The sequence below is a fragment of the Manacus candei genome, unplaced genomic scaffold, assembly GCF_025592945.1.
Source record: "Manacus candei isolate 608988 ecotype Guabito, Panama unplaced genomic scaffold, ASM2559294v1 h1tg000050l, whole genome shotgun sequence".
Taxonomy (NCBI): Eukaryota; Metazoa; Chordata; class Aves; order Passeriformes; family Pipridae; genus Manacus; species Manacus candei.
The window spans coordinates 33,460,137-33,473,336 of record NW_026138098.1 but is presented as its reverse complement, the minus strand read 5'-3'; the positions used below and the strand labels follow the sequence as shown (position 1 = coordinate 33,473,336).

Genomic DNA, 13,200 nt, shown 5'->3' with positions numbered 1-13,200 from the left:
CCTTGGATTCCTTTCTGTGGCTAGGAAGCCTATTTTAAGTCAAAGGTGATTAAGCTTTCTTCCATCAGTTACTACCTTGCCAGTCAGCCCTGTACTGGGACTGATGATATTTTTATTTCTTTTTTATTAGAGTTCATCTCTCCTTGTCCTCCTCCACAGATACCGAACTAACTCACCACAAACCTTGGAAAACTGTTATCCTCAAAGCAAGACAGTTACCTGTTCTGAGCCTGGTTCTGGTCACAGTTCCACAACTATGGCTAACAAGATGCCTCCTTCACTATTTTGGAAGCTTTACACAGCAGATCTAAGACGAGCACTATTTTTAGTGAAAAAATCCTGCATTCTTGTGGTCTCCAAGGTCAATGGAACACATACCCCAAAGTACATTATATTTTCTGGTTTCCTTGTGCTATAACAGTGACTAAAAAGGCCAAGATCACTGGAAGCATGTGAACATTTATCACTCAGGCAAGTGATATTTTTTACACCCTTTCTTAGTGTTACTCCTACACATTAGTGGAGTTGAAAGAATCTTGGATGAACAGGACAAAAGTTTTGTTAACAAACAACTGTGATCAGGAAACTGTTCAAGCAACGAACATTCCCAGCCTTCTCCAGAATACAGCACGTACATACACACACACAAACACAAGGGGAGAGAGTTTGGAGTTACTCCGTGTGATTTATCTTTTATTTCTTAGTTTAAATTGTGACACTGAAAGCTGAGCCTGATCTTTTTCTTGAGTTTTCCTTCTTGGCACTGATTTTCCCTATGGGACTTTTTTCTCCCTGCCCCTATTTTGCTACATCTGGTGGATGCTTATTCTGTAGAAGTGTTTTGAAGCTCCTGTATTGACTGTCATTCGCATGAGTAGCTTGTTTTATTTATAAAAACGAAAAAAATCAATTGTTGAAATAGAAATCTCGATGAAAAACTTCAGTTTTGTTGTGACAAAAATAGCTCCAATTTACAAAGATACCCATCATCCTTTTCTGTGCAATCAAGTGGTCCCTGAATTGGGTGTATAGGAATTCTGGTCATCCCTGAACAATCCATTGGCTGAACCATTGTTCCTGGGTTCTCCAGTCTGCCCTTGCAAGGCTTCAGTGACTTTGTAGTGTCAGCTTCTAATTCTGATAGTTGTTAAACACCTAAAGATGGCAGGAACACCTTGTTAGTTTTATGTGTGTCAACAGCACAATCATGAGGAGCTGTGGTTGTGGCCTTCTGGAGAAATAAATAAAATTAACATTGTGCACTAGAGTACAGTCTGTAAACAAGCAATTCAGTTTCTATTCTGTTCTGAATTCTGCTCTGAATATGAAGAAAGCCAGCTTGAGTTTGTCTACAGGTCTATACACATAAGAGAAGATTATTTCACTTGTTTTCTTTGCATTATAAACTATGTGCGATGAGAGAGGAAAAAATATTTATCATATCCAGGGATCCTGCTGACATTTTTAATATCAAAAAGTTTTATCAAGGTAAATACCTGGAGAAACAAGCCTCAAAGTCTTTATATGCAAGCGAAGTGTTCAGAGAGTGTTGCTAATATCTAGGGGATGATGATATTTTCTGTCTGTTTTCTAAGAAAAAACTCCAAATTTCTGGGATTGTTTTCTCTTTTGGTTGGAATCCTCTATGAGTTTAAGGGCTGAGCATAATACAGCATTTGTAATGCCATAAGCTCCCCCAAGGGAATGCCTCAGAACTGTTAACTGAAGCAGTGAGTTTAGACATGAAGCGCAGTAGAAATTATATTTTTCCCAAACAATGTATTTCCCCCAGCTTTAGAGCAGATTCCTCTTCTATAAAAAAATCATTTAGTCCTTTGGAAGTTCACATTCCTATCATGCATGAAAGACCCTGTCTAGCACCACAGGTCAAGGTCTTGTTAGGGACTGAGAACCTACTGAAGGCACTAGTGGGGCAAAACAGTCTGAAAGTCACAGTCCAGGGATCCCATGGACTGGACAACTTCCCACCTCCATGATAAGATGTCCATAACAAGTGGATTCACTTGTAGATCCTTCTTCCTATGTAATTAATGGTGCATTGTAAATGCTTTTTCCTTCTGAAAAATTAGCAGCTGGTGTGCCAGAAATCCAAGGGAGAGGAAGACAAAGATTCTTTACCACAAAAATCTCTGGAGCATCCCTATTTGGATATTGAGACAGTTTTCATTTGATGATTGTGCCTATTAGTTTGGTAAGAAAGATGATAAAAGGTGTTGGTTTTAGAAGTGCAGTTAGAAAATATAGACCATCTGTGAATGGTCCAAATCATTAGATGTTGAAGGTGCAAACAGTTCTCTTCAATATTTAGAGAAGCAACACAGATTTCTAAAATGCCTATAAAAGAATAGGCAGCCACCTAAGGATACTTCAGATGTGTGATACTTCAGATATTAGGATGCAAATATGTATAGTACATCTCTAAAAGGTGGACAGAGTTTTCCTTTCTTTTGGATTGGTACAGTCCCAGCAATATGATTCCACCACTGTAAGAGAGAGGTAAATTTGACTAATGAGCTCTCTGTGAACAAATTTAGATATAGAAATGCTGATGAGATCTAAGAATTTTCAAGATAAATTTAAAAGTTAGAGTAATCTGTTTCTCATTTCATCGATGTAATTGATGTGTGTACCTTTGTCACATTTCCTTTCATCTCCGGTGATGTTTTCAAGTGTTACTTATTTGACTTTCAAAATCCTCATAGATATTGGTGAAAAAAGAAATATCAGAAATAGCAGTCACCCATCATGAATAAGTGACAATTAACAGGGGTGTCTTATACTTGATCAAACAGAAATGTTTTTTCTAAGGTCTCAGCAGAATCTTTGTCAGAATCAGGATTAGAACTGAGCTGCTTTTGGTTATAACTGGTGTAATAACTGAAATGACCTTCTTTCCTCTCCTTCATGTGTGGATGTTTTTGGTTTCTGGGATCCTATGTTCTCTCATCTCAGATAGCTTCAGGCATCAGCACGAGGTGTCACAGCCATTGGTGTTTTTAGTTGGTTTACACAGTCAGGCTTGATTTCTATAAAGATAACTAACATTTCTCACTGTGGACTCCACACTTTCTTTTAATTAAGGAAGCACAGTATTTAAAAGCATTACTCTAAAATTCAAAGAAAGTAACATGTCCCAAAATACGTTGTCTGGAAATATATACAACCTTTTGTAGAGAGCAATTTTTTTTTCTTAATCAGTTTTTAGTAACCAAGACCAGGAGATTTCTGCTGCAGATTACTGAAACTCATGCATCAAAATATCTGGACAGAGGAAGGCACACACCTACCATTACAGACATACAAAATGACAAGTGCAGAATATGTTTACCTGACTTCAGGTGCTGGGATTCCTACCACAATGCAGTCCAATTGCACTTTGGTTCCTTCAGGAACTTCCCTGCTCTTCAGTTTCTGAGTAAAGCGTGGTGGTTGTCCGATAGGCTCATCAGAATATACAGATGCAGATTCTGACTCTGTTTTTAGCTCTGCACTTGTTAATTGATTAACAGATTCCAAGTTTGCTGCCTGTTGATCATCTGTTTGTTCAAATGTTTTTTCTGCTGTGTTTTCCAAGTCTTGAGATGCTGGAATGGAAAGCCTTTCTCTGTTTTCTGATGTGAGAGACAGGCTAGAGCTACTTTTTTGAGCAGATTTATTCTTGGAATCAATCTTGCTCCTGTAGTTTTTGCATGTTCGGGGTCTTATTCTTTCAGAGTTGTGAGCTTTGAAAAGTGAGGAGAGCTCCTCAATGAAATCTGCTGCCTTGTTTAGGAATTCCTTTTTGGATTCTGATTCAGAGGGGAGGTGATGTTTCTTCAGATCTTGAGAGCTCCCTTTGGAACCCTTTGTATTTCTGATATGGTCCTGACAAAAGTTGGAGTGCAGGCCATTGTCTGATGTTTTCAAAGCTGTAGACTGGGCCATTTGTTTGTGTTTTCCTGGGTTGTTCAGCTGATCTGGGGGATGCTGTGACTGTGCCTGAAGCTCATCCTGTTTAGTTTCCAGTGGATTCTGATCAATAGCTTGTCTTGCTAGGTTTACACTTTCATCAAGCTCTTCTTGGCTTAAAAAGGCAGAGAGATCTGGAAGGTCATCTTGAGCAGCTACCTCATCTGAATCACCAGAAGCGTTGCCATAGTGGAAATTATGAGAAACTGGCTCTGATCTGCTTCTTTCACTCTTCCCTTGATGCTTAGTTTCAGCTAAATAACTCTCTCTCAGAAGCTGAGATATAGAAGTTGAGGTTTCTAAACTGTCGTCTTGCATGCTGCCAACAAAAAGGACAGATAGGACCACACCTTATCAGTAGCAAATTTTTTGATTGAACACACAATTACAGGCTTTTGAAAAGCAGAACACAATATTTTCAATCTGTGTCTGAGCACTGAATACTTGTAATACTTGAAGTAATTGCAAGTATGGCCTTGTTATAAAGGCCTGCTTCTGTACACACTGCCAGATGCTATTGCCTTTACCCAGAGAAGTTCATCTTTTATCACTTTCTGCTGTAGGCAGCCTTACATAGCTGAAGGAACTGCAAGTGTGGTATTTTCTACTCTGTTCCAGGCAAAACTTCAACTACAGAGCTGTTAACTGAGTTTCAATGTCAAATCTCAGATAGTCACAGAATATTTTGAGTTGGAAGGGACCCACAAGGATCATCAAGTCCAACTCCTACATGAATGGCCTGTACAGGGACGGAACCCGTGACCTTGGCATTATGAGCACCATGGTCTGACCAAGGGAGCTAATTTAGCTAAGAAACAACCTCATCAGACAGGTGAAGTGTTGGATATTTCAGGGACTGAAAGCTGTGAGAGAATAACAGTACTTTTAAATGAAGTAACTTTAGCTTGAAAGGCACTGCAGTAGTAAGTAAACGAACCCTCAAAAACATTTGAGGGACATGAGGAGGAAGGAAAAAACCCAAAAATATTCAATAATGACAATTTTTCATTTAAAACTCCTAAAGATACTGCATTATAGGAGGCAGTAATGGTGCTGAATGTTCTATACCTTCTTAAATTCATCATTATTTCTAATAAGCTATTTAAAGTAAAGAACTATGTCATGATTTGATACAAACATCATTTGTACTGCAGGGTTTTCAAAATCATTATCTTAGGTCATCCTGATTCTGAAAAATATACCACATGAGAAGACTGTATTAGAAAGCCTATACTTAACCTGCATGCTTGATAAGCAAAGCTAAAGAGTCCCTTTCCATACTGAAGCAAGTAGGTCTGCATAATATTATCCCTTTCGCTTCCAAAGAGCCATTATGAAAGCAGAGGGATTCAGGCATCCTGTTAACACACTCATCTTAAGGTGGCCTAAGTATGAAGACAAATGACTGCCCTTTACCACCTTTCAGAGAGCTGTTATCTCACAGATACTGAAGCAAGTGCATGATTATTTCCTGGATCAGTCTCTCAGAATATGCAGTGCTTATTATCTCTCTCCTGCTTCATTTATGGCCTGGCAAGCCTTGCTGTGATGGTTTCAAATATTCCTGCTCTAAGGTATCTGGTTTGTCGCACTGCAGAGGGTTCTGTTTGTGTCGTGGCATCAAGAGAAGGGAACAGCCATGCCCTGGCATTGGCCATTTCCATTCATAGCCTTATGTAACTGCTGAAGTTGCCAGAGAAAGAAAATTAAAAAAGGTATCTCTGCTGTAAAAGGCTTTTGGCTTTTCTAGCAGGACAGTTGTCCCTGGAAAAAAGCTGGTAAAAAAAAATGAATCGATAATATCTCGTACTGCTGCAATATTTCATCCTGGAACATGAGTGACAGCCCTTGTTCCTTATTTACAAAAAAGAAAACTCCAATTTAAACTCTTTATATTCTTCTTCAATTTCTTATATAGAAATTATTTTTCTTACATAAATATCTGGCATTTTAGATTTCTTAATTTTCCTTTGGTTTCGTAATATGAAACAGGGAAAATCAGTAAGACTACAAAGGCACCCAACCAAAATATTGCTAAGTTCTTGCCTGTAAAAAAATAATAAATAAAATGCCATATAAAATATATGCTTCTAAGCACCCAGTGTAGTCCCTGCACGTGAACCAGAGTCTGCAATCCTAATTGAACACTTGGCATTAAATTATCTGGCACAGTGTTTCAGTGAAGCTGTGGCACATAGAGAGCACTGATTTGGGAAGCCCACATGAGATAATGTTGTAAGCTGTTCCGTGACTGGACAGAGTTTGTAATTTAACCTCTTAAGAATACAAAGAGGCTTAAAGTTCCTGCTCCGTGGGTACTACTTTTGCTTGCTCAGCTTTAGCTTCTCAGGCAGCTGTGCCATCTTACTGAAGCAGAATATGGTTAAGGGGTTAGATTAGCTTGTTTGTGTGCTGATCACATACTGTGTGCTGTAAAGGTCACAGCTAAAGCTATAGTTTCAACTCCAAAGGGCTGAACTACATTCTAACATAGGGCACTTACAGACTGGCAGTGAGACCTGTGCCACGAATGAAGTGCAGCCCCGGAGCCCCCTGTAACAGGGGCCTCCTCCCTGCTGAAAATCAGAAGGGGAGAAACAGAGCCAGGGGAGAAGCAGCTCTTTCCTCTGCCCCTTCTTTTTGCTGGCTGAGCCTGCAAGAGAGCAGTGTGTGCTTTAGCAGGATGTTACAGGATGTGCCTGTAACAGAATTCTCTCCTGCGGGATGCAGCTCCCTGCTAACCCCTCTAACCTGGATTATACCATCCAGCTCTTGGCAGCTTTAGATGCCACAGTGGAAGGCTGTATTTTATAGGGCTGGAGAAGTGCATATTTCACATGGTGGCAAAGTTTAACTTGCTACATTTCTTGGCCACTCTTTCAGAGTGGCACATCCTCAGTTCACCTCAGTGTTTGTAAAGGCCATCAGACACTGAAAAAAGGTGATACAGGTCTTTAGAGAACACTGGACACACTAAGGAGGAAAGGCAGGTAGGGAAGGATGTGTGATCAAAACCTGCTGAAGTCAAATGAACTTAAAGAATGACTTTGTTGAAAGAATATATGAAAATTATCCAACTGAGACTATTCAGGGTTTTATTTTCCTCTGTTGTACAGATATTGCTTGATTTTCTCATTTAAGTGCTATGTATATTTGAACAGAGGTCGTTTATCACAGTGCAGCTTTTCTGCAGGTAACCCTTATAAAGCAAGTGTTTGTTCACTGTGGTTATTTGAGACTTTGTTCTGGGTCTTGCATATCTTCTATTTGTCTTTTGAACAAAGCGTTGAAACACGAAAGAAATAATTTCTGCCAATTTGCTTAAGGAATATTACTGCAATATAACGAGATACTCTCAAAGATGTGTTTAGATTGGCAAAATAGTTTTATAATTCTAGTTTGGAAAAAAAAAGGTGCAGTGAAGGAGCCACTGTCTGATAGCAAAAGGAGAAAAACAGTTCCCCAGCAAAGGACTTGGAACAGCTTCCTTCCTTCTGCCCATTGAAGCAGAAGAGGTAGAAGGGAGCAGAATTCTCCTTCTTGTGTTGGGAAGCAAGATATCCATGAGAATGAATCGGATGCCAAATTCTTACTACTTAGAGAGTCACTTTTCTTTAGAGCTCACCCTAAACATTTCAGTCAGAATTTTATATCTAACTCTTCCCTATTTTCAGCTTGAGTAGAAGATAACTTTTTAATTCTATTTTTAGTAAGGAAGAAGTTGGGTTCTAGTCAAATGTAGCAGTGCTTGGCTACTGAATTTTTAAAATATTTTGAATTATGTGGTATTTTTAATTAAATGGAAAGTGTTAAGTTTCAGCAAATGTTGCTGTTAGGCTACCAGGGAATCCCATTAATTCCACCTTGCTCATGCCTTGAGAGATGTCTGGTTTCTTTTTTTCCTTTTTTTTTTTTATTTTTCTTTTCCTACAAGGATCTGTACTATCCAAGGACTACAGAGGGCTGATGATGAGGGAAGCACTGGGTAAGCTGAGCCATTTACATTTCACAGTCAGGGAACAACAGCTTTTACTCAAAGGAGACCAAGCACAGAGCTGAGAGGGTCTCTGGGCTAGATGGCAGTAAGGCTGAATTCAATATATTTTCTCAAATATTTATTAAACCATCTTTTTTGTGAGTGAAAAGGCATGACCAGAGGAACAACTATCCTATTACAGATCTGACTAATGATAATTAGTAATAATTTAGCCCTTCTATAGCCAAAATTGGAATCTAAGCTTCAAACTTAAGATCTTGAATTCAGTCTTTCTCTTTGTTTAGACTGAGATGTAGAATTGGCCTCGACATGTCTTGAGCCTTCCCTTTAACTTCTCCTGACTGGGGCTTTGGAACAGAACTGTCTTTGTAGCAGCAGAGAAACCACCCCTGTGTGCAGTGGCACAGGACACTGGCACAGGGCAGCAGCACAGCACACCAGGTCATGGAGCTGGCAAAATGTATGCAGGGACTGCAGATGCCTCTGTTGAGCAGAGAAGTGCAGATAACTGCAGAAAACTCTGTTGAGCAAGCAGTAAGAAGGACAAACTCTAGTAAAAACACAATAGGTGTCTGTGGTGTCAATGAAAGCACCAGTTATTTTGCTGACTGGAAAAATGTCGTGATGAATCCATATCAAGGGGACAAATTGCAGTGCTAATTGCAAATAATATTTCTAAACTGGTGTTATTTAGGGTGGAAAATGTGATGACTGATTCCAGCAGCCTGCAGTTCTCTGCTCTTGACTGGCTCAGAACCTACAGCACCAAACCAGTGCACTGAGGGCAACATTTTTTGCTTTCATGGGACACAAGGAGTCACCTTGGGCACCCTTGTCTTAAGAGGCACTGAAGGATGCCATGAACAAAACTAACTCCGTGAACTCCTTCCATCTACTAATTCAGTTTCCATTAGCCAACTGAGTTTCCAAGAGCCCATATTTATGGCAATGTTCTCTTATTAGCCAAGTGATCCTTAGGATTAAATATTCACAGAGTTAGAATTAGTTCCCACTCTTTGTTTTGGCAGTGATTTGACCCGAAAATCCTTACATGGAAGGGAGGAAAATTGCACCACAAGGATCTTGCACAGCATAACACCAAACACTTTCATTTCCTCTTGTTTGAGGCTTGTTAGACTCATTGCTGAGTCATCACTGAAAGAACCTGAGCTTTTTCTAAGAAAACAGCACTAGTGAAATCTCAGCAAAGCTGAAGAGAATCCCAGATATGCCTGATCTATCTCTGTTTTATTTGGTGAGAGACAGCTTCAAATGCTTGATGCCCTGAAGATGTTTTTCAAACTCCCCTTCTGTGTCATAATAAACAGGTTATATGTAAAATAGCAGATTTAATGCAAAAAGTATTTGAACATCTTTGGCTTTCAGCTGCAGTTAGAAGTTCTGGTCAATACATGTTGTTCCTGTCTTAGCTTTTCAAACTATCATTGCTTTTACTGAGAGTGCTTTTGTATGAAACCCAGCATCAGAACAGCTCTCAAACTGCTGCTTCTTGCTCTGCATTGAGGCACCTTTATTACCTTTACACAGCAAGACACTGTGTGCCCAGCAGCTCAGTCAGAAATTGGGAAGTTTAGCAGATATCAGAGGCTATATCCACTTCCCCATTAATTTAACTGCACATAAATTGCATTTACCTACAGACTGTTATGGAGTGTTTCAACTGTATGATTACAGGCTGTGAAAAACAAGCTAAGAGATGACTCAAGTGGTCTGCCTTGCAGATGTTTGATGATCACAATCCCATTCTCCTGTGCTTGCAGGAATTCTCACGTAGCAGTTGCCACTGTCACCATTTTCCTTACTCCTGTTGACAAGCTGTAGCTGCTGCGAGACAGACGTTGAGACTCCAGACACAGGAAAGGTTAGGCTGGAGCAGAGGACTAAGATTGGCAGTTCTGTGTGTGTTTGGGGGTGTGAGTGTAAGATATTTTTAAAATTGTGTTTGGAAAGCTGTGCACAAGAAGGGGGTGTACCTTTCTGTTTTAGACACATTAGTGGTTTTGAATTCCGTTCCTCGTAGTGAGTCAGATAACTAAACTCCCATTTCCAAGTAATGTGATTAAATATGGAAAATAGAGAGCCTCCAGGCTCAGGAGTGTAACAACTTCTGATGGAAACAAAATCCCTCTGAAATGGGATGGGATAAATCCTTTCTCCAAGTTACTCTGCAACAGACACTGCAAGAGCCCTGTGTGCACTTGGAGTCTTGCCCTGGCCCGTGGCCTCACTGTTACAGTATTGGACACCCTAAGCAGGAGAAAATACTGAACTCTGCTTCAGGGAAAAAGCACGTTCAACACTCACTAACTTTTTCAACATTTCCTTCATACTCTCACATAATGAATTTTTTTTTTCACTCTGATCACAAAAAGTCTTAATTTTTTCATAATTAATATTGGCCCCAAATACTTCTCAAAATGAGAACTGAGACCCTTTATGCCATGTCTCAAGCTCTGTTTGCCTCCTCAGTGAATCTGCTTGAACTGCGAGGTAAACAATCTCCTAAAGGAACTCCATATAACATCAAACTGAAACAAATAAATTGAAGCTGACTTTTAAATTAGAAGGTCAGACACGAAGGTGATGGCTGTCTTTGAGGCCTGCCTGGGATGCTTCTCCATCCTCCTCTCCCAACGACCTGTGCAGCCAGACCTCTGATGTCAAGACAAGTTCTGAGTGTACTTTAAGTGCTTGTAATGTAATACAAGTTTTTGTTGATTCAAGTAATGTGTATAGTCCAGTTTCCTTCAGGGATTGCCCACATGGGAAAAAGTTTATATGAAAGGCCAAAAAAGATGCAGCAGAGATCCACAATCTGATGCTGAATGTACATACAGAAGTCCTCAATGAAAAAATATAACTAACAGGCAACAAGCCTTTCCTCATAGTATTTCTTTCTTTTTGTCCACTGTTCTGTCCTTTTAATGCCTTTTCATTGGCTTTCCCTCTGAACATTGTAACATAAAAGCTTTCACATTTGAATCATATTTTTAAACTACAATGTTTAAATGAGATTTATATTAGGCAGAGTTAATTTTCCCATCCCTTAGACTATTCCTGTTTATGAAAACAAGTACTAAACCAGTGAAGTTTTAAACAGAAAAGTAAACTGATTTTTTTTCTCTTCCCCCCCCCCCCCAGTGATTTAAGTTACAGTTGACATTGCATTGCCCAATTGCAGTTATGGTATTGTGTAAATTTTTAACAAACTATCTTAATGTTGTATTTATGAGCAAATATACCTGGACTGCTAATTCTCAGCAGCTTTTGATGAGAAACATTCTTTCAGTACCACAGCAAGACCTGCTGTAAAATCTCTAAAGAATGCACAGGAGTAAAAAAATCAGCACAGAGCACACAGTTCCCCTTTGTGTTTGGTACTCTGGCAAATGCAAGACCTAACTACCTCCTGAATTGACCAGAAATAATTTTCAATATGTAAATATCATTCTGCTCAGCTACAGGAACTAACATGCTTGCTATTGCTGTTTAAATTTGTTAGCTGTTTTTGAAAAAAAACTCACAAAAAAAAGACAGACGAAAAGAAATAACCTGACCTCAGGAACCTTCAGGAAGTGCAGGAGAGGGAGAAGAGCAGAGTTGAAGTTTATGAATTCGTACCATTAACATTTGCTGATTTTGTTTTCACTCTTAAATTCTAGAGCATCTTCACAAATGTAAACTTCATGACCAAAACAGAGCTACTGATAAAGTAATCAGTGTCTTTAGCATAATTTGTATAATGTCCTATTGACATACTCTCAAGAGCTACTCTGTTCTCTTGTCAATCGTTGGCATATTATTTGATAAAACTAAATATGGGCTTCTGATTACTGCTTAATGTTGCAATATATTGGGCCAAACATTTGCTACTGACAGTCAAATCCTTTTCTGAGAGAGAGAAAGAGAGCAAGGGAGATAGTGAGAGCTCAAGGGTGAGAGCTATGCCCTTCTAGCAGGACTGTTTCTGCAGCTGTTGTGTACATTAATCCAGAGAGCAGATCTCCCTGCACTAAATATAGCACAGGGGTCATTTTACATGACAGAATAAATAAATAAATAAATAGAAAGCATTTAACTATGGGGACCTCGTTAAATTAGGTTTGATTTTGCTTAAGAAGGAATTCCAGATTATGGCAATTTTGTTTAAGGCTGAATACCAGAACACAAATATTTCAATATGTGGAGACAAGATAAGCAGGACGAAGAACATGGTCCCACAAGGAACTTTTCAGGTCATTAGAATCTCGTTGACTCTTTGGAGCAGTCAGACTGGCTCCGAGGGATTTTGAGAAGCCCACCAGCGCTATTCAAGTCCTTTATAACGCTGCAGAACACTGTTTCTCTTTCACTGCAATGCACATGCCCCAGCATAATTTAAACCAGTCACTTTAAAAATTATTTGTCCCCTGTGTATGCCTTACCAGCTGTAATTAGCATTCAAATATGCATGCTCATCAAACTCTTCTACGCTGCTGCAAAATCAAAATGTATCCCGATCTAAAGTTGAGGGATTACCTTTTTCAGTTCCTCCAGATGTTGCTGCCCAACCCTGGCAGTCAGCAGCGGCGACAGTTATCCAGAAGTGTGAGGTTAAAGCTACGGAAGCGAGGGAGTTCTTCAGGTCCTCAGGAACAGAAGCAGTTGGGAGTCCATGGAGCGAAGGAAGTTAACCTTGGTTTTTGTGAGGATGGCTGTGAGGAGCCGGACGACCTGTCACCGCCGGGGCGATCGCGTTTGTCAGTGTGCAGGTCCCAAGTTATTTTGAGCGGCGCAAACCATGTGCCCGTGGAGCATTCCAGCCCATTGGCCGGGAGCTGCTGCTCCCACAGCACCTTCGGCACCGAGCGCTCGCTCCTCGCTCGCGGAGCGGCCCCCAGAGATGCTTATGTGGGTTTCGCTGCTTCATCCAAGAGGGGCTGCAGTGGCATTGAATCACTCTTGTCAGCTGCTTTACACTTTCTAAAATTACTAGTTATTGATCTTTCTTTAAGTTGTGATCAAAACTCGAAGATTGCAGTCACTGGGGAACCCATCAGCTGGTAACAACGTAAAGGTTTTGCAATTCCAAAGGCAAACTCAGTAAACACGTGATTTAATAGTAAAATATTCCTGACTTCTTTGAAGTGTTCATTTTTAAGTTTAGTAAGCACAGTGAAATAGTGCAGAAATCCTTCAGGATGACCTGTAACTACAGATCCTCAAAAAGACAG

The 13,200-nt window shown here is 39.8% G+C and overlaps 1 protein-coding gene across 1 annotated transcript in view; it reads right to left on the bottom strand.

The window, feature by feature from the left end:
* MYPN (myopalladin) overlaps positions 1 to 12,900 on the bottom strand; it is a 55,649-nt gene extending 42,749 nt beyond the window's left edge. The window contains exons 1-2 of the mRNA XM_051800243.1: positions 12,506 to 12,900; positions 3,350 to 4,288 (exon numbers count right to left, since the gene is read on the bottom strand). Coding sequence (XP_051656203.1) covers positions 3,350 to 4,287 — 938 coding nt within the window. The 5' untranslated portion in view covers position 4,288; positions 12,506 to 12,900. The remainder of the gene's footprint in view (positions 1 to 3,349; positions 4,289 to 12,505) is intronic.
* Positions 12,901 to 13,200: the final 300 nt, after the last annotated feature.